Source organism: Bombina bombina, chromosome 5 (assembly GCF_027579735.1).
Source record: "Bombina bombina isolate aBomBom1 chromosome 5, aBomBom1.pri, whole genome shotgun sequence".
Classification (NCBI taxonomy): domain Eukaryota; kingdom Metazoa; phylum Chordata; class Amphibia; order Anura; family Bombinatoridae; genus Bombina; species Bombina bombina.
The window spans coordinates 968965411-968991480 of record NC_069503.1 but is presented as its reverse complement, the minus strand read 5'-3'; the positions used below and the strand labels follow the sequence as shown (position 1 = coordinate 968991480).

Sequence of the window (26070 nt, the reverse complement as noted above, 5' to 3'; positions counted from 1 at the left end):
GGCACTTTGAACTTTGACCTTCAAACCGGAACCGGCTTTCAGATTCAGAAGCCTTGCCGCTATTGCTGAAAGCGTAACTCATAAGCCTTCCTATTATTCACTGAATGTGGAACAAAGAAACCTTTACCTTCGCTTTTTGGCTGTTACCAACTAAGGTCGAGGGATTCTGAACACACACCATCATTCAAAGCTAAGTCAAAAGCTCACAATATTGGCTACAATTGGACGGTAACATTTACACGTTTAAGTGTCTTTGTATTTGGACGGTAACATATTTGTGCAACATTGTTGCCTAAGGGTATCAAATCTAGACCCAATTCTGTACTCACGTTTTTAGACAATTTTTAATCTTATATTTTCTTTCTTTTCGATGCCGGCATCTATTTTTTAATATTAATTGCTAATTACATTTTCTATTGCCTATATTATAAATATTTTTAATCTATTGTAGTTTCTATTATTGTTCATTATTTTTACCTTATCTCATACGCTATTTATAGCGCGTTCCCATATCCCCTTGTTCTATTTACATTCCTGGCTCCTGACAGACAGGGGGAGTGTTCTGTGGCTACACCCTTGTCTCCCATAGGTGCTCAGGTGACTGCTGCACCTGCGTTACCTGAGCAACGGGGGCGTTCCTGGCCCTTGCAGGGTTTAAAGCCTGGACAGCCCTCTCACTCATTGCTAAGTTATTCTGCTGGCTGATTCACAAAGACTAAGCAATTATCCTGTTTCCCTACCTTGTATTCTGGGTTTCCGCGACTTTTGACCGTTTGCTTGTTTTTGACGTTGCATCTTTGCTGCCTGCCCTGACCTTGGATACTCCTGAATTCCATCTCTGCTTCAATCCTTGCTTGATGTGAAGCCTTGGTCTATTTATTGTTCTTTGCCACTGGGTTCCGTTCCTGCTTTGGGAAGTTTTCCTGCCCGTTACATAGTATCATCATTTACTTAATTTAGTTAAATAGGACGTGTGCAAATTGTTAAAACCATCAAAGAAATAGAAAGAATAGAGCTAAGAAACAAACATCCTGATCCCTTCATAAGATAATAGTTTGGAATGTTCTGGAATGCTTCTTCTTTTGAAAAGTTCAGAGAAATTTTTCTTTGGGATTTATAGGCTTATAAAAGTTGTCATGTGACCCCTTACTTATTATTTTGAGGGGTTCTGTGCATATATGGATTTATTTCTGGTCAACAGAAAGCTGTCGTTTCACGGCCTTGCCATATTTCTAACTCTAAAATGGGTGTCTAATGTAATATGGATTGAAGCTCAATCCTATTGGCTGATTGGTTTTTAGACTCAGGGTTCATGTTAGGGTGTTAGTTGTAAACATAAATTTAGTTTCCCCATAGGAATTAATGGGGCTGCGTTACGGAGCTTTACTCTGCTTTATTGCAGGTGTTAGACTTTTTTTCAGCCGGCTCTCCCCATTGATGACTATGGGGAAATCGTGCACGAGCACGTAAAACCAGCTCACTGCGTCTTTCAGCAGCGCTGGTATTGGAGTGCGGTATGGAGCTCAATTTTGCTCTACACTCACTTTTTGCCTAATAACGCCGGGATTTAATAAACCTGTAATACCAGCGCTGTAGGTAAATGAGCGGTGACAATAACGTGCAAATTAGCACCGCACCCCTCATAACGCAAAACTCGTAAACTAGCTGTAAAAATAATATATATCACTTATAATGCTAGTTAGGTAAAATTTTGTTAAAAAGCAAAAGATAAGAATGACAGAAAGGGAAATACAGGGAGTGCAGAATTATTAGGCAAGTTGTATTTTTGAGGATTAATTTTATTATTGAACAACAACCATGTTCTCAATGAACCCAAAAAACTCATTAATATCAAAGCTGAATATTTTTGGAAGTAGTTTTTAGTTTGTTTTTAGTTATAGCTATTTTAGGGGGATATCTTTGTGTGCAGGTGACTATTACTGTGCATAATTATTAGGCAACTTAACAAAAAACAAATATATACCCATTTCAATTATTTATTTTTACCAGTGAAACCAATATAACATCTCAACATTCACAAATATACATTTCTGACATTCAAAAACAAAACAAAAACAAATCAGTGACCAATATAGCCACCTTTCTTTGCAAGGACACTCAAAAGCCTGCCATCCATGGATTCTGTCAGTGTTTTGATCTGTTCACCATCAACATTGCGTGCAGCAGCAACCACAGCCTCCCAGACACTGTTCAGGGAGGTGTACTGTTTTCACTCCTTGTAAATCTCACATTTGATGATGAACCACAGGTTCTCAATGGGGTTCAGATCAGGTGAACAAGGAGGCCATGTCATTAGATTTTCTTCTTTTATACCCTTTCTTGCCAGCCACGCTGTGGAGTACTTGGACGCGTGTGATGGAGCATTGTCCTGCATGAAAATCATGTTTTTCTTGAAGAATGCAGACTTCTTCCTGTACCACTGCTTGAAGAAGGTGTTTTCCAGAAACTGGCAGTAGGACTGGGAGTTGTGCTTGACTCCATCCTCAACCTGAAAAGTCCCCACAAGCTCATCTTTGATGATACCAGCCCAAACCAGTACTCCACCTCCACCTTGCTGGTGTCTGAGTCGGACTGGAGCTCTCTGCCCTTTACCAATCCAGCCACGGGCCCATCCATCTGGCCCATCAAGACTCACTCTCATTTCATCAGTCCATAAATCCTTAGAAAAATCAGTCTTGAGATATTTCTTGGCCCAGTCTTGACGTTTCAGCTTGTGTGTCTTGTTCATTGGTGGTCGTCTTTCAGCCTTTCTTACCTTGGCCATGTCTCTGAGTATTGCACACCTTGTGCTTTTGGGCACTCCATTGATGTTGCAGCTCTGAAATATGGCCAAACTGGTGGCAAGTGGCATCTTGGCAGCTGCACGCTTGACTTTTCTCAGTTCATGGGCAGTTATTTTGCGCCTTGGTTTTTCCACACGCTTCTTGCGACCCTGTTGACTATTTTGAATGAAACGCTTGATTGTTCGATGATCACGCTTCAGAAGCTAGATATCTCATTATTTTTGACTTTTCTGAGCCTGTCAAGTCCTTCTTTTGACCCATTTTGCCAAAGGAAAGGAAGTTGCCTAATAATTATGCACACCTTATATAGGGTGTTGATGTCATTAGACCACACCCCTTCTCATTACAGAGAGGCACATCACCTAATATGCTTAATTGGTAGTAGGCTTTCGAGCCTATACAGCTTGGAGTAAGACAACATGCATAAAGAGGATGATGTGGTCAAAATACTCATTTGCCTAATAATTCTGCACTCCCTGTAGTTTCAGCCTGACACTTTGTTTAGAAATAATGTTCATACTATTTTCTCTTGCAGTCTTCTATCTTCTGGAGGTGGAAACCGTCGCACTGCTAATGTTGTTGCCAATGGTTTTGCCAATCTATTTATCCTTGACAAAAAAGACCTCAATGAAATATTGGTTCACTATCCAGATTCAAAAAAAAGTCTTATGAAGAAAGCCAAGTAAGTTTTCCTATTTTGCACTGATAATTTATTTAAAGTAGACAAAAGTTTAGATACATTGGTGAAGAGTTAAAGGGACACAGAGCCCAATTTTTTTTCTTTCATGATTCATGCAATTTTAAGCAACTTTCTAATTTACTCCTATTATCAAATTTTCTTCATTCTCTTTGTATCTTTATTTGAAAAGCAAGAATGTAAGTTGAGATGCCGGCCTATTTTTGGTGAATAACCTGGGTTGTTCTTGCTGATTGGAGGATAAATTCACACACCAATAAACAAGTGCTGCCCAGGGTACTGAAACAAAATTGGCTGGCTCCTTAGCTTAGATGCCTTCTTTTTCAAATAAAGATAGCAAGAGAACGAAGAAAAATTGATAATAGGAGTAAATTACAAAGCTGCCTAAACACTTGATGGATAAAGCCTTAGGTTGTGCTTATTATCCATTAAAAAATGCAAATATGAACCTCTTATAGCTATCTAGCAGCTCCCCAATAAAAAAGAATATGTAGCACAAATAACAATTATGGGCCAGATCAAGGCCGTTTGCACGCAAGTTAAATTCCTCCCATATTACATGTTAAAAGTAAATGTGAATGAGTGAACGTATTGACGCTAGAATATCTAAATATGTACAGTATATGTATGTATATACAGTGTATATATATATATATATATATATATATATATATGTGTGTGTGTGTACATATGTATATTTGTTTTTTTATGTGTATTTATATATTTACAGACATATACACATATAAAAACGAACATACATATTTATACATATATGGACATATACATAAATGCATTGGAGCACTTTGCAGTCATTTAGGTGAAAACATGAAAAATCATATATATGCAATATTCATATTTAATAAAGTATTATATTGTGTATTAAATGTAAATATTTCCAATTCCAATGTTCTGCACATAGCAGAATATGTTCTAAGTACTTTTAAATAGATATTCCTATATATACATCCCCAATTCCAAAAACTTGGTACAGTATGAAAAAACAAACAAAAAAAAGTTTTTAAGTGCAATTCACCCTGTACTATATTGAAAACACATTATTTACACATTATTTGATGTTTTACTTTGTGAATTTAATGTATTTTTGAAAATATACACTCATTTCAAACCTGATGACTGCAACACGTTCCAAAAAAGTTGGTACAGGGGCAATTTAGGACTAATAGCGATGTGAAAAGTTCAAATAAAAAGGTGATGTGAAACAGGTGAGGCAATCATGTAATCATAGTATGTAAGGAGCCTCCAAAAAAGACCTAGCCCTTCAAGAGCAAGTATGGGTCGAGGCTCGCTAATCTGTCAACAGATGCATCAGCGAATAATCAAAAACTTTGAGAACAACATTCCCCAAAGGCATTTCACCTTCTACAGTGCACAATATAATTAAAAGATTCAAGGAATCCGGTCAAATCTCGGTGCATAAAAGGCAAGGCTGAAAACCACTTCTGAATGCTCTTGATCTCTTAACCCCTTAGACGTCACTTTCTCAAAAACTGTCATGAGTCTGTAATGGATATCAGGACAAGGGCTCAGGAATACTTTGGTAAACCTTTGTGAGTCAACACCATTCGCTGCTGCATCCACAGAAGCAAGTTAAGTCTTTACTATGCAAAGCAGAAGCCATACATCAACACTGTCCAAAAGTGCCACTACTTTTAGGGGCTCAGTCTCATCTGAGATGGACAGTAGCACAGTGGAATCATGTTTTGTGGTCCGACATGGTATGGGGGTGTGTCAGTGCCCATGGCATGGGTAACTTGCACATCTGTGAGGGCACCATTAATGCAGAAAGATATGTATACATTTTGGAGCAACATATGCTGCCATCCAGATGTTGTTTTCTCCAGGGATGTCCCTGCATTGTTCAGTAGGACAATGCCAAACCACATTCTGCCCGGATTACAAGTGCGTGGTTGTGTAAGCAGAGAATGCAGGTGATAGCATGGCCTGTCTGCAGTCCTGACCTGTCTCCGATTAATAATGTGTGGTGCATTATGAAACTCAAAATAAAGCAACAAAGGCTCTGTACAGTTGCGTAGCTGAAGACATGCATAATGGATTAATAGGGGAAAATGCTGCTTGCTAAAATGGTGTCTTCAGTGTCCAAATGCTTAATAAGTGTTATTAAAAGAAAAGGTGATGTTACCCAGTGGTAAACATTTGACTGTACCAACTTTTTGTGGCGTGTTGCAGTCATTAGATTTGAAATGAGTGTATATTTTCAAAAATACATTAAATTCACAAGTAAAGCATTAAATAATGTGTTAATAAATTGTTTTTAATATATCACGGGGTGAAATTAATTTTCAAATGACTTTTTTTTTGTTTGTTTTTTTGCATACCTATATTCATTTATATATATATATATATATATATATATATATATATATGAAGTCCAATGCATGAAGAAAGGCACTCGCTGGTCTTAGGTACATAAAACAGCGTTTATTTAAATAACGGCATAACGTTTCGATGCCATTACAGCACCTTTGTCAAATGCCAAAACAGTTCATAAACATGAAACTAAAAGTAGTTGCTGACAAAGTCTTAGCAGAAGTCATTTATACCCTCACCGGCAGCATTGTGCCAGACATGCCATCCCATTGTGATGACTTCACCGGAATGTGACACATCACATGGGCCGCATGTGGAGAAAGCGTTTACCATAGCAACAGATAAACAATGTAACGCACATCAAATATGGCAATCCTAATAACATTAATGCCAATCCACATGTACAATGCGATATAGCACACTACATCTATCTGCTTCATGTGCATCAAACTGTTATAAATCAAACCCATGGTTACCGCTAGTTGTATATCACACATAGCAGTCATGGCAACTTGAACAAGCGTTCATTAAAGCTAATGGTCATGACAAAATTGTTAGGTGATCACACCATATGTGCAGCATACAACTACCATCCACAGTGTAAAGAGTAAGGTATGGTTAACATAATACAGATTAATTTCATATAAGCCGTTTTGTATACCTCACAAATCGTAGTCATCATAACATATAACGGCATTCACAACCATACTACTTTCATAATAATCAAAGCTTCTATGTAACTTCTGTGTATACCATACATATATCATCATAAAGCACAATTATAGTGGCCACAAAATTACTTGTGGACATATATTGAACCTATTGTCAAGCTAGAGAGTAGATTATAACATATCTACACTGCACTATAGACAATATATGTAACTTCTGTATATACCAGGTAGACTTAGTGTTATGGGTGATTGAGATAAACACTCTAGATAGCCCTATAAGTTTCACACTTGAGTATGACAGTACCACAGTACATTTTCTTTAACTTAATATTTTACTGCACTATTGCATATAACTATGTGTTTAACCCCTTTGAGTCAGGGGGGGATGTAAGCAAATGGATCTCTGCAGCCAATAACTGGGTGACTAAAACTAATATCATAGTTGCCAACAGTCCCTGATTTCCAGGGACAGTCCCTGGATTTTGTTGTATGTCCCTGGATTTTTTTGTCCCTGGAAATGTCCCTGAAAATCTCTTTTGCACAACATTTTTTGTTTGCATATATATATATACACACACACACACATACATATATACAGATAGATAGATAGATAGATAGATAGATAGATAGATAGATAGATAGATAGATAGATGATAAATATATATAGTGTATTATTTAAATATAATTCATTCCTAATGGAATATTATTAAAATAACCATATGCCCAGAATGTGTTCCAGAGACTGGGTAGGTGTAGGAGCTTGGTGCTGTATTCTGTATAATAAACTATGGATAAGTCTAAATTATACTATTACTTTCAAATGGGTGTGTTTTGATTGCAGAACTGAGTGGGCGGAGCAGTTGAACAGTGGGTCGTCAATACTCCAGTAACCCGCTTGCTTGCTCTGCTGCAAAGTGTCCCTGGAATTTTTTTTTAAATGTTGGCAACTATGTAATATAGATATTTTTTTAAATGCTCCTATTTTGCTGGAACTGGCAACTTGACCTATACCCTAAATTATTACCACATTGGTTTAAAAGCAGCAAAATTTAACATTTAGCACAGATATTAAATTTATATAGCAGATAGAGCCTTCATTTTTATGTACTATTTAGTTGAGAATTTTACCACTGCTCATATTCCAAAACAAATAGTGGAAACAATACAACACAGTCCCCTTGTCACTGTTATTTTATTTTATTTTTTTAAACAAAACAAAACTATTTGCTATTAAAACAACTTGCAATGCATTTTTGTTAACGTTTCCTTCAGGGATTGTCATCTGTGCAAGGATAATACATTGTTTTACTATAAAGAACTTTTAAATTATATATTTTAATATTTTCTTTGGAATGTACTAATTCCCTGATTCAATAAGATTAGGTATCACAACTATAGCAAAATGTTAACTGATATATGCAGTTGGATCATCCCCTGCACCTCTAGGGACATTGAAAGCCAGGTGCAGCGGCACATAAAGAAAAGCTTACCAAGCACCAAAACAATACAATGGTTTCTAATGTTCATTCTTATTATGTTACAATTTTAAACAATACAAAATGTTATTAACACAAAAATACTGTTGCTAAATAGGAACAAATATTCCCCATTGTTTAGAAGTCACAAACTCCTAGATTATGAGTTATGCGCGCTATAGGAAAATTAACGAATGCAACAAAAGTTGCGTTATTTAACCTTCTATAGCTCAGTCATTACAAGTTTTCAAACAGCCGGCTAGTACGTGCAATATGGTGTTTTTAAGCTCCATATCGCACACAATTCAAGCACTGTTTTTGCATGCTCGTTTACACATTCCCCATAGACATCAATGGGGAGAGCAAGTCAGAAAAAAGTCAGAAAAAATAGAATGAGAGCTGCTTAAATCCTATTGGCTGATTTGAACAACCAATAGGATTTTAGCAGCTCTAATTCTTATTGGCTGATTCAAATTTTTCAGCCAATAGGAATGCAAGGGACGCCATCTTGAATCACGTACCTTGCATTGAAGATTCAGTGTATGGCGGCGACCATATGAGGAGGATGCTCCGCACCGAATGTCTTCAGGATGGACCCGCTCCGCGCCGCCGGGATCAAGATAGAAGATGCCGCCTGGATGAAGATAGAAGAGGCCGCCTGGATGAAGACTTCTCGCCGCCTGGATGAGGACTTTGCCACCTGGATGAAGATCATTCAAGCAGGACTTCAAAAACTGTAAGTGGATCGTCTGTGTTTAGTGTTATTTTTTTTTTTAAGGGTTATTGGGTGGGAATTTTAGATTTTTAGATTAGGGTTTGGGCAGCAAAAGAGCTAAATGCCCTTTTAAGGGCAGTGCCCAAACAAATACCCTTTTCAGGGCAATGGGTAGATTAGTTTTTTTTAGAATTAGTTTTTTTTGGGGGGGGTTGGTTGGGTGGTGGGTCTTACTGTTGAGAGTTTTTTTTCCAGGTTAAAAGAGCTGTTTAACTTAGGGCAATTCCCTACAAAAGGCCCTTTTAAGGGCTATTGGTAGTTTATTGTAGGCTAGGGTTTTTTTTTATTTTGGGTGGGCTTTTTTATTTTGATAGGGCTAATAGATTAGGTGTAATTTTTTTATTTTGGATAATTTCGTTTGTTATTTTTCATAATTTAGTGTTTGTTATTTTTTTTATTTAGTCTTTTTTATTTTTTGTCATTTAGAGTAGTGTTAGGATTTCTTTAATGTGTAGTTTAGATTTATTTAATTGGTAGTTAGTTTAATAATTATATTAGTTTAATTGTTAGTTTAAACTTTGTTCTTTTAATTTGATAAGTAAGTTTTAATTTAATTTAGGGAAATTGTAATTTTAATATAAAGTTAGGAGGCATTAGGTTTAGGGTTTACTAGTTTTAGTTTAATTTAGTTTATTGCGATGGGGGGGACTTTCGGTTTAGGGGTTAATAGTTTACTTTAGTATATTTCGTTGTGGGGGTTTGCGGTTTAGGGGTTAATAGGAGGTTAATAGTGTGGGCGGACGGCAGATTAGGGGTCAATAATATTTAAATAGTGTTTGTGATGCGGGAGGGCAGCAGTTTAGGGGTTAATAACTTTATTATAGTGGTGACAATGTCAGGGAGCGGCGGAGTAAGGGTTAATATTTTGTTAAGTGGAGGCGATGTCGGGAGCGGCAGATTAAGGGTTAATAACTTTATTATAGTATTTGCAATGTGGGACGGCCTCGGTTTAGGGGTTAATAGGGTAGTTTATTAGTGTTTAGTGCACTTTGTAACACTTTAGTTATGAGTTTTATGTAACAGTTTTGTAGCGTAAAACTCCTAACTACTGCTTTCAGATTGCAAAACGGATCTTGTCGGTATAGGGTGTAACTCAAGCTTTTTAGCCTCACCGCAAAACTCATAATGGCAGCGCTATTGAAGTCCCATGAAAAACCGTAATTTTTACGTGTGCGGGACTGACTTTGCGATACAAGCTAAAAGGCTTGCAGTACAGCTATACCGACAAGACTTGTTATGGCTACAGTGCTGTTTTAATGCTGAAATTAACATTTTTGCAGCGTTAAAACACGAACGCACAACTCATAATCTAGCTGTAAGAGAATAGCTTCCCTAGAACCATTTTTTTATCTTTGTTATCAATTTTTACTTTTGTAATAGAATATGAAAGGAATGAATATGTGTCTGGGATCACAATGATGATAGGTAGAGAAAGCCCAGAAATTTAATATTTAAGCAATTAGAATCACTGGCCACACTTTAAAGGGTCTTAAAATATCTTGTTAATTACAAGACATTTACACAGCAATAGATTAGTATACTGGTCACATGTAAACTTTTTCTAGTTGTATTAAAGGGACATAATACTCATATGCTAAATCACTTGTAATGCAGCATAACTGTAAAAAGATGACATGAAAATATCACCTGAGCATCTCTATGTAAAAAAGGGAAAATATTTTACATCATAATTTCTTCATCCTACAAGAGAAAGTGATCTGGTAACAGTTATGCTTCAGCTACTGTGCAGCTGCAAGTTGGAAAAAAATAGCCAATCAGCATCAGCAGTGCAGATGTCATGATTTGCTTTCCTGTGATCTCATGATATTTGACTGAAATCTCATGATATTTCATAGTAAACTTCCTTAACTTCTTCGTGACCGAGGACGTGCCAGGAACGTCCTACAAAAAAATACACTTATTGACCAAGGACGTTCCTGGCACGTCCTCTGGGGTTTCAAGCGGTGGAAGCGATCGTGCATCGGCCAGCGATGGTGCCGATCGTTGGTGGGTGGGAGCAGCTGCAGGGAGGCTGTTGGGCGGCCCATCGCTGGCTAACTTCCGGCCAGCAGTGTCGGATCAGTCCCCGGTGCATGGGGGAGTGTGCACGGGGGTGGGAGCATGAGCGCATGTCGGCGCACGCGCGCCCATGCGCCCGCGATCTTCACTTATGTGCATTGAAGTCTTGGTGGGAGCAGGTGGTGGGAGCCGGTGTTTGGAGAGGGAGGGGGGAAATTATGTTTTAAAAAAGGGATCTGGGAGGGGGAGGGGGTGGGGGGTAGCTACACTACAGAAAAATAAATATTTATATAAGTATTGGCACATTATTTTGAAAAGTGGGTACTGGCAGACAGTACCCAAAATTGCACCAAATAGTGAGAGCGGGGAGGGTTTAGAGAGCTGTTTGGGGGGAGCTCCGGGAGGTTGAGTGGTAAGGGGGGATCCTACACTGCAGAAAATATATAATTTAAAAAAAAAAAAAAAAAACACAAACGGTTTTTTTTATACTTTTTTTATGACTTTCTGCCAGTACTTAAGATGGCGGGGACAATTGTGGAGTGGCGAAGGGAAGAGAGCTGTTTGGGAGGGATCAGGGGGTGGGATGTGTCAGGTGGGAGGCTGATCTCTACACTAAAGCTAGAATTAACCCTTCAAGCTCCTGACAAGCTACCTAATTAACCTTGTCACTGCATAATACAAGTGTGGTGCGCAGCGGCATTTAGCGGCCTTCTAATTACCAAAAAGCAATGCTTGTGCCATATATGTCTGCTATTTCTAAACAAAGGGGATCCCAGAGAATCATTTACAACCATTTTTGCCATAAATGCACAAGCTGTTTGTAAATCATTTCAGTGTAAAATTAGTAAAAAAGTTAGCAATTTTTTTCATTTGATCGCATTTGGCGGTGAAATGGTGGCATGAAATATACCAAAATGGGCCTAGATCAAAACTTTTGGTTGTCTACTAAACTACAGTAAAGCTAAAATTAACCCTACAAGCTACCTAATTAACCCCTTCACTGCTGGGCATAATACAAGTGTGGTGCGCAGCAGCATTTAGCGGCCTTCTAATTACCAAAAAGTTATGCCAAAGCCATAAATGTCTGCTATTTCTGAACAAAGGGGATCCCAGAGAAGCATTTACAACCATTTGTGCAATAATTGCATAAGCTGTTTGTAAATAATTTCAGTGAGAAACCTAAAGTTTGTGAAAAAGTTAGTAAAAAAGTGAATGTGAAGGTGGCATGAAATATACCAAAATGGGCCTAGATCAATACTTTGGGGTGTCTACTACAAAAAATATATATACATGTGAAAGGGTTATTCAGGGTGGGATTCCTGACAAATATCAGTGTTACGTAACATGCAAATTTTGAAAAAAAATGGTTTGGAAATAGCAAAGTGCTACTTGTACTTATTGCCCTATAACTTGCAAAAAAAGCAAAGAACATGTAAACATTGGGTATTTCTTAACTCAGGATAAAATTTAGAAACTATTTAGCATGGTTGTTTTTTGGTGGTTGTAGATGTATAACAGATTTTGGGTGTCAAAGTTAGAAAACGTGTGTTTTATTTAATTTTTTCATCATATTTTATATATTTTTTTATAGTAAATTATAAGATATGATGAAAATAATAGTAACTTTAGAAAGTCAACTTAATGGCGAGAAAACCGGTATATAATATGTGTGGGTACAGTAAATGAGTAAGAGGAAAATTACAGCTAAATACAAACCGCAGAAATGTAAAAATAGCCCTGGTCCCAAACGGTCAGAAAATGAAAAATTGGTCTCGTCACGAAGGGGTTAAACTGAATAGAAAAATAATATGACTGTGTCTGCACATGTGAGATGCACACGTCCTGGGACTAGCATTCTGATTGGCTGCTTAACGTCTCTTTACAGTGGGGTGTGAATACTTTTTTAAATTAACATCTCTTTTTACAAAGAGATGTCCAGGGAATATTTTTTAGTTAGCTTTTTACAGTTATCCTGCATCACTTTTTAAGTGCTTCAACATTTGGGTATAATGTCCCTTTAACAGATTATTTGCTGTAATTGTTTTTTAAATGATTAACCACTTCTCATTGTTTCTGCTGAGGCCAATTAGGTACAGTTGTGTGTCAGGGCTAGGCCTGTAAAGTCAGCAGTGTACAGTTCCTAGAATTAGAGAACACAGTTTCTTAAGATAAATGACAAGAAAAGGAGGCAAAATAGATAAATATACAAGACATTTATGTTAGTGACTGGAGAAAACAGTGCTAGAAATGGAAATGAAACACGCACGGGTGGTGATGGTGGTTGTTAAGTACTAATGTGTATATAAATAGTTAGAAGAACATTTAATATTTGTTTTAATGGTTTGAGGACGGGGGTGACATCCCGAAACATCACCTAATAAACAGCAATTATTGGTATTTACAGACAAATATACACATATAAACACATAAATACACATGTACACATATTAGACATACATATAAGTGCATTGGAGCCTTTTGCAGTTAAGTAGATAAAAACATGTAAAAGCATATTTATGTAATATTTATATTTAATAAAGTGTTATATGGTGTATTTACTGTAAATATTACACATTCCAATGCTTTGCACATAGCAGAATATGTTATATGTGTTTATAAATATCTCTCTCTCTATATATATATATATATATATATATCATAGTTGCCAACTGTCCCGTTTTTGCCAGGACAGTCCCGGAATTTGGGACCCAGTCCCGGCCATTTAATTGTCCCGGACTGTCCCGGCACATTTACAGCGTGCCTACTCTGTTGCTAAACAGAATGTGCTAGCCCACCACCATGCTACGTTGCAGTGATCGCTTTCTTTGTTGTGGCGACTACATGGGGACAGATGTATTTCCATAACATCAATCACCTATTTACTGTCATAGAATATCCTTTGTGAATCTTCCCACTACGTGCGGTACATAGAAGTAGTCAAAATTAATACGCAAAACTGCGAGAGACGTGCATGTTCAGTATTAGGAAGTTACTGTACAGTCATGACGTATACGGAAATGGGTGGTATCTAACAATGGTGGAGGTTCTGTACGAGTGAGCTGGCAGGACCAAAATCTAGCGCAGTTTGAGGGGGTTCCCTAACTAGTTGGGGGCATGCAATGGAGCCGTATGTTTTGGGTGGTGATGACAGTGTGATTTTGGAATGCTAAGACATGGCGTTCCCTGTATGCAATAGAAACAATGACCACGTTGACTAAGTGGTGCTATATTCTATTGTTCATCATCAATTACTCCAATAGTCTCTGATTAGTTATCCTTGATCCATGTTTACTGAGGGTGCTAACTCGGTATAGAAGTTGAAACCTGGCTTTTGAATGGAGTTAGAGTTTTCCTTTACATTGCAGCTGGATGCTGATTTGATAGCACTCACTGTATTTGATTTTAGGGGGTTTGTAATAAAAGGCTTGTGATAAACAAAAATACATATTTCTATTCAGTTATTGTGTTAAACTACTAAATGCCTAACCTTTTTGTTACAAATACACAAAAGGCATACATTGTTGCCCTAATAATCCCTAAATACAACAAGTAAATATTATTAGGTGAAAAAATAATTGGTAACATACAGTATATGTTCTGTTTTCAGGAATTTTAAAAACAGTTTTTAGCAGTGCGCTGTATGTTGTGCCCCATATAAGCAGCACTAATGATCACTTCACAGTCCATCTACATATTAGGTAGGCAATCAGCAATCAATTGGTTTAAGTCAATGCCAATTTCCCTGAAATACTATTAAAACTTTTAATGAAGCTAGCTTTAAATAGCTTTTGCTCAATCTGTAAAAGCAGTTATTAACCATTTGGCTGCCAGAGAGAAGGCTGCAGCACATTGCATTGTCATGCACTGCATCCCTTGCTAGCAGTCAAGCAGTTAAAGGGACAGAAATGTTATTGTTTTTTGTAATCACATCTAAATGACAATAGGGGATTTTATTGTAGTGAAAAGTAATGGCATATGTGATATGTGCATACATTTTCCTTTTGTTCCCATTTCTTTAATTAATTCCATTCTGTACATTCTCCTTCTATACCTTTTAGTTTCATATATATATATATATATATATATATATATATATATATATATATATATATATATATATATATATATATAATTCAATTGAGCAGGTGGAGAGCACTCTCACTTCATTAACAGCTTGCCAGGGTGCACGCAAGAAAATAGCATAGAAAAAACTGTGGCTTGCACTCGCTGGTCTTTTCAAAATCGTGCTTTTATTGTAACGATTTTGAAAAGACCAGCGAGTGCAAGCCAATGTTTTCTATATATATATAACAAAAAATAGAAGGCACTCACCAGGTTTAACAAGGGGTGAAAACACTTTATTCCCTTATGTGTAACATTTTGGGGAAACACTCCCCGTCTGAAGACCCCTTGTTAAATCCGGTGAGTGCCTTCTATTTTTTGTTATATTTACATATTTGTAGTGCACCCTGGTACAATAATGGTCGTTGAGAGTACTAGGCCATACTGAACTTGTGTGTATATATATATATATATATATATATATATATATATATATATATATATATATATATATATATATATATATATAAAATCATCAATATATATATATAGATATATATTGTACCAAAATACCATAGAAGATATTCTTCTATGTGAAGAACATTGTAATGCGAACTATGATTAGGGTGTTTTTGTTCAGCTTTTTTTGATATGTTGACTATGGGGGAATAGGTTATCATGCGCATAATATTATAAGTTCAGGTTTTTACGCAAGTCGGGTTGGCGTGAGCGATAACTTTTTACTTTCAACTTGTAATACAAGCACAACCTGACGCATGCAAAAAGCTTACTTCTAGAGCAGTTAACGCTCAAGCAGGAGCGTTAAATTGGGCTCCACTTAAATGTGGTGAGTATCTGAGGATGTTCTATTTTGTACACCAATTTTTTTTGTAATTATTGCCTCCTCATTTTTTCAACCATTTTAGCATCAGCTAAGCACAACAGACCAATTTAATTTTTAATTTTTACCTTTTAAAATAGACATTCTGATGATAGCATTGCACTTTGCTATTCAATGAAATAGTTTAATAATTAGGCCCAGCAATGTCAATATCGCTGGACAATGCTAAAATTAGCACACAAATTGATAATACAATTCCGTGGTAAAACAGATTTACCAGAGAAGGTTTAGCGTGGCGGACATCTCTTTAGCACACCCTATATGTTCAATGGATATTGCAACTACCACATTTGAGAAGCATTTTTATTTGATAGTTTGTTTATTTTTTTAAGATAATGAACAAACGCGCCCACAATGCCAGACATTTCTAAATTTTTAAAGTAGCTATACTGCTTTTCAGATTATATTCCAGGTCCTCCCATGTTGAGAGTTATAATCCTTAAAGGGACATTAAACACTAAATACATGCTAGATAGAATGATGCATTCAAAGAAAACATTAGTCCATAACTAACATGTAGATGTATTTTTTAAAGTTTCCTTAGTTGTTTAAAAAGTGACACAATAAGTGTAAGGTTTTAGTGTCTATAAAACACTGGGAGCTGCCATGTTGTAACTTGTGTTACCTTCTCTGCTGTGTCCAATTAGGGACAGTTATATATAGGTAATAAGAGTGTACAGCCAATGGTTGTGCTGGATTTAACAGTGTTCTGCACTTCCATTTCTAACAGGAACTTAAAAGCTAGCAATTTCAGAATGGAATTACAGGCAAAGAGGACAAAATAAATAATGAAAGTATATTGCAGAGTTGTTTTATTATATACAATTTATCATTTTATATTACAATCTCAAAGTGTTTAATGTCCCTTTAAGTGATCATACTTAAAAAAAAATATATATAGATATCAAAAGGATTATGACACCTACATAAAAGATACAAGACCTTGCAGACAGGAAGTGTCATAGATTAAGTCTTTGTGAATTTGCCATTTAGATACAAAAATGGCAACAAAGAACAGATGAAGGCTGTTAAATTTAAAGGTACATGAAACCCAAAAAATTGCTTTCATGATTCAGATAGAGAATACAATTTTAAACAACTCTCTAATTTACTTCTATTATCTAATTTGTTTCATTCACTTGGTATCATTTATTGAAGGAGCAGCAATGCACTAATGGTGTCTAACTGAGCACATGGGGGAGCCAATGACAATCAGTTGATATATGCAGTCACCAATCAGCAGCTAGAACCTAAGTTCTTTGCTGCTACTGAGCTTACTTAGATCAACCTTTCAGCGAAGGATAACAAGAGATGGAAGCAAATTAAAAAATAGAAGTAAATTGGAAAGCTGTTTAAAATTGGATTCTCCATCTGAATCGTGAAAGAAAAATTTTGGGTTTCATGTCCCTTTAATGAATACAATCCTTTGATCCTTCTTATAAATCAATCAAGGAAGTCTCCAGCTGTTCAAAGTTTAAAATACCTTTATTTCATACAGGGTCCCATAATATAGAAACTTTTCAGGCACACACTTAGCCCTAATTCATGCCTAAGAGCTAAGTGTTTGCCCGAAATGTTACTATATTGTGGGAGCCTGTATAAAATAAATGTCTTTTAAACCTTTGAACAGCAGGAGACTTCCTTTATTGATGTACCAATGGGCATGGTAAGCCTTCTCCTGAGACTGTGATTGAGTGTGCTGTTTCCGTCTTATAAATTCTACTTTTTTCTGTGGACATACCTACCCATACTTTCCATATGCTAGCTGGGATGTTAAAGGATAAAGTACTTGTGGATGGGCAGTGCATGTGATGATGTGTTTACAGTTAGAGTGTGGAATTGTGGGTGTGACATGTGTATGTCAAGCCATGTGTGGGCATGTCCGGGCAGGGTATGGGTGGGGCTCACTCAGTCCCCTAAAACTGGGACACAGAGGAGCTGTGGGAGGAAGGTATATCTTAATGAGTATATTATTTACAGAACCTTCTCTGTTGAAATGAAATTGAAGGTCTAATTTTTATAAATTAATAGCAAGAGGTGCATTCGGCAAAGAGCCGAATGTTGCGACCTGCAACCAGAATCAGCATTCGTTTATAAAAATAAATGCTTAAAGGGACAGTCAAGTAGAAAAAAAAAAAATGTTCATGATTTAAATAGGGCATGTAATTTTAATCAAGTTTCCAATTTACTTTTATTACCAATTTTGCTTTGTTCACTTGGTATTCTTAGTTGAAATCTAAATCTAGGAGGTTCATATGCTAATTTCTTAGACCTTGAAGGCCGCCTCTAATCTGAAAGCATTTTGACAGTTTTTCACCACTAGAGGGCGTTAGTTCATGTGTTTTATATAGATAACATTGAGCTCAGGAACGTGAAGCTCCTAGAAGCAAGCACTGATTGGCTAAAAATGTCTGTCAAAAGAACTTAAATAAGGGGTCAGTTTGCAGAGGCATAGATACAAGGTAATCACAGAGGTAAAAAGTACATTATTATAACTGTGTTGGATATGCAAAATTAGGAAATGGGTAATAACATAATTTATGCTTACCTGATAAATTCCTTTCTTCTGTTGTGTGATCAGTCCACGGGTCATCATTACTTCTGGGATATAACTCCTCCCCAACAGGAAATGCAAGAGGATTCACCCAGCAGAGCTGCATATAGCTCCTCCCCTCTACGTCACTCCCAGTCATTCGACCAAGAATCAACGAGAAAGGAGAAACCAAGGGTGAAGTGGTGACTGGAGTATAATTTAAAAGATATTTACCTGCCTTAAAACAGGGCGGGCCGTGGACTGATCACACAACAGAAGAAAGGAATTTATCAGGTAAGCATAAATTATGTTTTCTTCTGTTATGTGTGATCAGTCCACGGGTCATCATTACTTCTGGGATACCAATACCAAAGCAAAAGTACACGGATGACGGGAGGGATAGGCAGGCTCATTATACAGAAGGAACCACTGCCTGAAGAACCTTTCTCCCAAAAATAGCCTCCGAAGAAGCAAAAGTGTCAAATTTGTAAAATTTGGAAAAAGTATGAAGCGAAGACCAAGTTGCAGCCTTGCAAATCTGTTCAACAGAGGCCTCATTCTTAAAGGCCCAAGTGGAAGCCACAGCTCTAGTAGAATGAGCTGTAATTCTTTCAGGAGGCTGCTGTCCAGCAGTCTCATAGGCTAAACGAATTATGCTACGAAGCCAGAAGGAGAGAGAGGTAGCCGAAGCCTTATGACCTCTCCTCTGACCAGAGTACACGACAAACAGGGAAGACGTTTGTCGAAAATCCTTAGTTGCCTGCAAGTAGAACTTGAGGGCACGAACTACATCCAGATTGTGTAGAAGACGTTCCTTCTTTGAAGAAGGTTTTGGACACAAGGATGGAACAACAATCTCTTGATTGATATTCCTGTTAGTGACTACCTTAGGTGAGAACCCAGGTTTAGTACGCAGAACTACCTTGTCTGAGTGAAAAATCAGATAAGGAGAATCACAATGTAAGGCTGATAACTCAGAGACTCTTCGAGCCGAGGAAATAGCCATTAAAAACAGAACTTTCCAAGATAACAATTTTATATCAATGGAATGAAGGGGTTCAAACGGAACACCCTGTAAAACGTTAAGAACTAAGTTTAAACTCCATGGCGGAGCAACAGTTTTAAACACAGGCTTGATCCTAGCTAAAGCCTGACAAAAGGCCTGGACGTCTGGATTTTCTGACAGATGCCTGTGTAACAAGATGGACAGAGTTGAGATCTGTCCCTTTAATGAGCTAGCCGATAAACCCTTTTCTAAACCTTCTTGTAGAAAGGACAATATCCTAGGAATCCTAACCTTACTCCAGGAGTAACCTTTGGATTCGCACCAGTATAGGTATTTACGCCATATCTTATGGTAAATCCTTCTGGTAACAGGCTTCCTAGCCTGTATCAGGGTATCAATAACCGACTCAGAAAAACCACGTTTTGATAAAATCAAGCGTTCAATTTCCAAGCAGTCAGCTTCAGAGAAGTTAGATTTTGATGTTTGAATGGACCCTGTATCAGAAGGTCCTGTCTTAGAGGTAGAGACCAAGGCGGACAGGATGACATGTCCACTAGATCTGCATACCAAGTCCTGCGTGGCCATGCAGGCGCTATTAGAATCACTGATGCTCTCTCCTGTTTGATTTTGGCAATCAAACGAGGAAGCAGCGGGAAGGGTGGAAACACATAAGCCATCCCGAAGTTCCAAGGTGCTGTCAAGGCATCTATCAGAACCGCTCCCGGATCCCTGGATCTGGACCCGTAGCGAGGAAGTTTGGCGTTCTGGCGAGACGCCATGAGATCTATCTCTGGTTTGCCCCAACGTCGAAGTATTTGGGCAAAGACCTCCGGATGAAGTTCCCACTCCCCCGGATGAAAAGTCTGGCGACTCAAGAAATCCGCCTCCCAGTTCTCCACTCCCGGGATGTGGATTGCTGACAGGTGGCAAGAGTGAGACTCTGCCCAGCGAATTATCTTTGATACTTCCATCATTGCTAGGGAGCTTCTTGTCCCTCCTTGATGGTTGATGTAAGCTACAGTCGTGATGTTGTCCGACTGAAACCTGATGAACCCCCGAGTTTTTAACTGGGGCCAAGCCAGAAGGGCATGGAGAACTGCTCTTAATTCCAGAATGTTTATTGGCAGGAGACTTTCCTCCTGATTCCATTGTCCCTGAGCCTTCAGAGAATTCCAGACAGCGCCCCAACCTAGTAGGCTGACGTCTGTTGTTACAATTGTCCAGTCCGGCCTGCTGAATGGCATCCCCCTGGACAGATGTGGCCGAGAAAGCCACCATAGAAGAGAGTTTCTGGTCTCTTGATCCAGATTCAGAGTAGGGGACAAGTCTGAGTAATCCCCATTCCACTGACTCAGCATGCACAATTGCAGCGGTCTGAGATGTAGACGTGCAAAGGGTACTATGTCCATTGCTGCTACCATTAAGCCGATCACCTCCATGCATTGAGCTACTGACGGGAGTTGAATGGAATGAAGGACACGGCATGCATTTAGAAGCTTTGTTAATCTGTCTTCTGTCAGATAAATCTTCATTTCTACAGAATCTATAAGAGTCCCCAAGAATGGAACTCTTGTGAGAGGAAAAAGAGAACTCTTCTTTTCGTTCACTTTCCATCCATGCGACCTTAGAAATGCCAGAACTAACTCTGTATGAGACTTGGCAGTTTGAAAGCTTGAAGCTTGTATCAGAATGTCGTCTAGGTACGGAGCTACCGAAATTCCTCGCGGTCTTAGTACCGCCAGAAGGGCACCCAGAACCTTTGTGAAGATTCTTGGAGCCGTAGCCAATCCGAATGGAAGAGCTACAAACTGGTAATGCCTGTCTAAGAAGGCAAACCTTAGATACCGGTAATGATCTTTGTGAATCGGTATGTGAAGGTAAGCATCCTTTAAATCCACTGTGGTCATGTACTGACCCTTTTGGATCATGGGTAAGATTGTCCGAATAGTTTCCATTTTGAACGATGGAACTCTTAGGAATTTGTTTAGGATCTTTAAATCCAAGATTGGCCTGAAAGTTCCCTCTTTTTTGGGAACCACAAACAGGTTTGAGTAAAACCCTTGTCCTTGTTCCGACCGCGGAACCGGATGGATCACTCCCATTAATAACAGATCTTGTACACAGCGTAGAAACGCTTCTTTCTTTATCTGGTTTGTTGACAACCTTGACAGATGAAATCTCCCTCTTGGGGGAGAGAATTTGAAGTCTAGAAGGTATCCCTGAGATATGATCTCTAGCGCCCAGGGATCCTGAACATCTCTTGCCCAAGTCTGGGCGAAGAGAGAGAGTCTGCCCCCCACTAGATCCGGTCCCGGATCGGGGGCCCTCGATTCATGCTGTCTTTGGGGCAGCAGCAGGTTTCCTGGCCTGCTTGCCCTTGTTCCAGGACTGGTTAGGTTTCCAGCCTTGTCTGTAACGAGCAACAGCTCCTTCCTGTTTTGGTGCAGTGGAAGTTGATGCTGCTCCTGCTTTGAAATTCCGAAAGGGACGAAAATTAGACTGTCTAGCCTTAGCTTTGGCTTTGTCTTGAGGCAGGGCGTGGCCCTTACCTCCTGTAATGTCAGCGATAATTTCTTTCAAACCGGGCCCAAATAAAGTTTGCCCCTTGAAAGGTATATTAAGTAATTTGGACTTAGAAGTTACATCAGCTGACCAGGATTTTAGCCACAGCGCCCTACGTGCCTGAATGGCGAATCCTGAGTTCTTAGCCGTAAGTTTGGTTAAATGTACTACGGCCTCCGAAATGAATGAATTAGCTAGTTTAAGGACTCTAAGCCTGTCCGTAATGTCGTCCAGCGTAGCTGAACTAAGGTTCTCTTCCAGAGACTCAATCCAAAATGCTGCCGCAGCCGTAATCGGCGCGATGCATGCAAGGGGTTGCAATATAAAACCTTGTTGAACAAACATTTTCTTAAGGTAATTTTTTATCCATTGGATCTGAAAAAGCACAGCTATCCTCCACCGGGATAGTGGTACGCTTAGCTAAAGTAGAAACTGCTCCCTCCACCTTAGGGACCGTTTGCCATAAGTCCCGTGTGGTGGCGTCTATTGGAAACATCTTTCTAAATATTGGAGGGGGTGAGAACGGCACACCGGGTCTATCCCACTCCTTAGTAACAATTTCAGTTAGTCTCTTAGGTATAGGAAAAACGTCAGTACTCGCCGGTACCGCAAAGTATTTATCCAACCTACACAATTTTTCTGGTATTGCAACAGTGTTACAATCATTAAGAGCCGCTAAAACCTCCCCTAGTAATACACGGAGGTTCTCCAATTTAAATTAAAATTTGAAATATCTGAATCCAATCTGTTTGGATCAGAACCATCACCCACAGAATGAAGCTCTCCGTCCTCATGTTCTGCAAGCTGTGACGCAGTATCAGACATGGCCCTAGTATTATCAGCGCACTCTGTTCTCACCCCAGAGTGATCACGCTTGCCTCTTAGTTCTGGTAATTTAGCCAAAACTTCAGTCATAACAGTAGCCATATCTTGTAATGTTATCTGTAATGGCCGCCCAGATGTACTAGGCGCCATAATATCACGCACCTCCCGGGCGGGAGATGCAGGTACTGACACGTGAGGCGAGTTAGTCGGCATAACTCTCCCCTCGCTGTTTGGTGAAATTTGTTCAATTTGTACAGATTGGCTTTTATTTAAAGTAGCATCAATACAGTTAGTACATAAATTTCTATTGGGCTCCACCTTGGCATTGGAACAAATGACACAGATATCTTCCTCTGAATCAGACATGTTTAACACACTAGCAATAAACTTGCAACTTGGTTACAATCTTATTTAACAAAAACGTACTGTGCCTCAAAGAAGCACTAAACGATTAAATGACAGTTGAAATAATGAACTGAAAGACAGTTATAGCATCAATCCTTAAAAACAACACAACTTTTAGCAAAGGTTTGTTCCCATTAGTAAAGTAACAATAATTAAATTTGAAACATAAAAATTACAGAGCAACGTTTTTTAATCACAGTCAATATATAAGTCTCACAGCTCTGCTGAGAGAATCTACCTCCCTCCAAAGAAGTTTGAAGACCCCTGAGATCTGTTAGAGATGAACCGGATCATGCAGGAAATACAAGAGTAACTGACTGGAATTTTTTGATGCGTAGCAAAGAGCGCCAAAAACGGCCCCTCCCCCTCACACACAGCAGTGAGAGAGAAACGAAACTGTCACAATTAAAACAAGCAACTGCCAAGTGGAAAAATAATGCCCAAATATTTATTCACTCAGTACCTCAGAAAATGCAAACGATTCTACATTCCAGCAAAAACGTTTAACATAATAAATACCTATTAAAAGGTTTAATGTACTTTTAACAGAGTAATTCCGGTGAAATACCATCCCCAGAATACTGAAGTGTAGAGTATACATACATGTCATTATAACGGTATGGCAGGATTTTCTCATCAATTCCATTCAGAAAATAAAAACTGCTACATACCTCAATGCAGATTCATCTGCCCGCTGTCCCCTGATCTGAAGCTTTTACCTCCCTCAGATGGCCGAGAAACAGCAATATGATCTTAACTACTCCGGTTAAAATCATAGTAAAAACTCTGGTAGATTCTTCTTCAAACTCTGCCAGAGAGGCAATAACACGCTCCGGTGCTATTGTAAAATAACAAACTTTTGATTGAAGTTATAAAAACTAAGTATAATCACCATAGTCCTCTCACACATCCTATCTAGTTGCTGGGTGCAAGAGAATGACTGGGAGTGACGTAGAGGGGAGGAGCTATATGCAGCTCTGCTGGGTGAATCCTCTTGCATTTCCTGTTGGGGAGGAGTTATATCCCAGAAGTAATGATGACCCGTGGACTGATCACACATAACAGAAGAAAAAGGGATTATCTACTTTTTTAACAACAAAAATTCTGGTGTTTACTGTCCCTTTAATGCATGTCCCTAGTGTCTATAGATGGGGTTCATCACAATCTTGCTCTAGTTTTTGACTCCTGAAACTCGGCAGAGTGTTTTTCCAGTGATCACAATCCAAAAATGCTTCTGCCATTAATAGCAGTGAAACTCTAAATTGTTACCTCCAGAATACAACACAAAATAGCTATTTGCATTGGTAATCTGATTTTCAAAAATTGATCATTTAAAAATCAAATGTGCATGATTTATGACAAAATGTGGGTTTAGTAATTATATCACAGGCTGAAAGTCCTGAATGTTGATGTATCCCTTTTAATAGTGTATTGATTCTAATAGGAAACATGCATGCAATTAACCTTTTGTACTCAACAACCATAGCAATATGTGTGTATATATTTTTAAGGGATTTGAACAAGGGTATTATCAGTTGCATCTGTGTTTTTAAGGTTATAATTTTGCTAACTTGTATTAGTCTAAAAGTGCTTATTACCTTTTTAACTTTAACTGATTGAGCAGGTAGCCAATCTGTTGGGGTAATGTCAGTGTGTTTTACCCATGATGAAAAACCAATGTTCCTTTCAAAAACCTTTTGGGGTATTCAGTAATAATTTAAAAATTATTGTCATAGGGTTTATCAAGTCATTTTAGCTGTGGAATTCAATAAGTGAAAAACTGGCCCCATAAATGTGCATAATGAAACAACAGTGCAATATATTTTCATTATTTATTGTGCTCACTTTTCATGTAATTTAGCTCTGAAAATAGAGCTATTTCTAACTCTCAGACATTGAACTGCATCCTGCTGATTTCTCAAGGCTCTAACCCTGCTACATATATGCCACTATTGGCCTATTGTTACTAACATTATGACAGCAGCTAGCCTTGTTGTCTGCAGACTAAAGCCTAGATTGACTCCTCCAATTAAGGCAAATGGTGGGTTCAAAGTGGCTATTTATAAATAATTGCAGTAAAAAATTGTTTAAAAAAACAAAACATTAAGACTTGGCTGATATGTTATCCTATAGCAACACAGCAGAAATGTCTTCTAATTACATGGTGTTTACTGTCCCTTTAAGCATCTAGACTTTGTATTGTGATCAGGAAAAAAGGATTTGAAAATGTAAGTATAGGGCCATTCACCAGTTATCACAGTGCCACAGCATATGCTGGTGTTTAAGAAATAATAATATGATAAGATATATTACTTGTATCAAACAATAGATAGTGATCAATCCCTATATTTGTGGCTTTAGTGGTCGATACAAGTAATATATCTTATCATATTATTATTTCTTAAACACCAGCATATGCTGTGGCACTGTGATAACTGGTGAATGATTATTTACAGAAAGACAATCACAAGAACTATAAAGTGGTTGAATGTTCTGCTGTGAATTACCTAATGATGTATATCTTCTTTATACAAGGAGATCGAAGGACATTAAAGAGATACAGTTTAGGCCTGAGGAGAAAAATCAGCAGGTTGTAGGCACTGAGCAGGTGTGTGTTAGGCAATGCTTGAAAATCTGAAAGATGAATGCAAGTCAAACAGAGCGGGGCACAGTGTTTATCAGAAGTGGTGCAGTAGAGTAGTCTAGAAGCAATCATCTGCTTTATGCACTGGTGTGGTGCACCTTAAACAAGACCTTCATGGTTCAGATAAAGCATGTGATTTAAAACAACTTTTCAATTGACTTTATTATCAAATGTGCTTTTTTTCTTTTGATATCCTTTGTTGAAGAGTAAACCAAGATAGGCTGATAGGAGCTCAGGAGTGTGCATGTGTCTATGGCAGCAGTGTATTTATATATGTATAACATTACTATAAACAATGTTGCAAACACTGCTGCCAGATAGCTAGAGACACGTACACGCTTC

The 26070-nt window shown here is 38.1% G+C and overlaps 1 protein-coding gene across 1 annotated transcript in view; it reads left to right on the top strand.

Moving 5' to 3' along the window:
• Positions 1 to 26070, top strand: part of CNGB3 (cyclic nucleotide gated channel subunit beta 3) — a 195196-nt gene that overhangs the window by 146162 nt on the left and 22964 nt on the right. The window contains exon 14 of the mRNA XM_053715907.1: positions 3340 to 3486. Within this exon, the coding sequence (XP_053571882.1) occupies positions 3340 to 3486 (147 nt within the window). The remainder of the gene's footprint in view (positions 1 to 3339; positions 3487 to 26070) is intronic.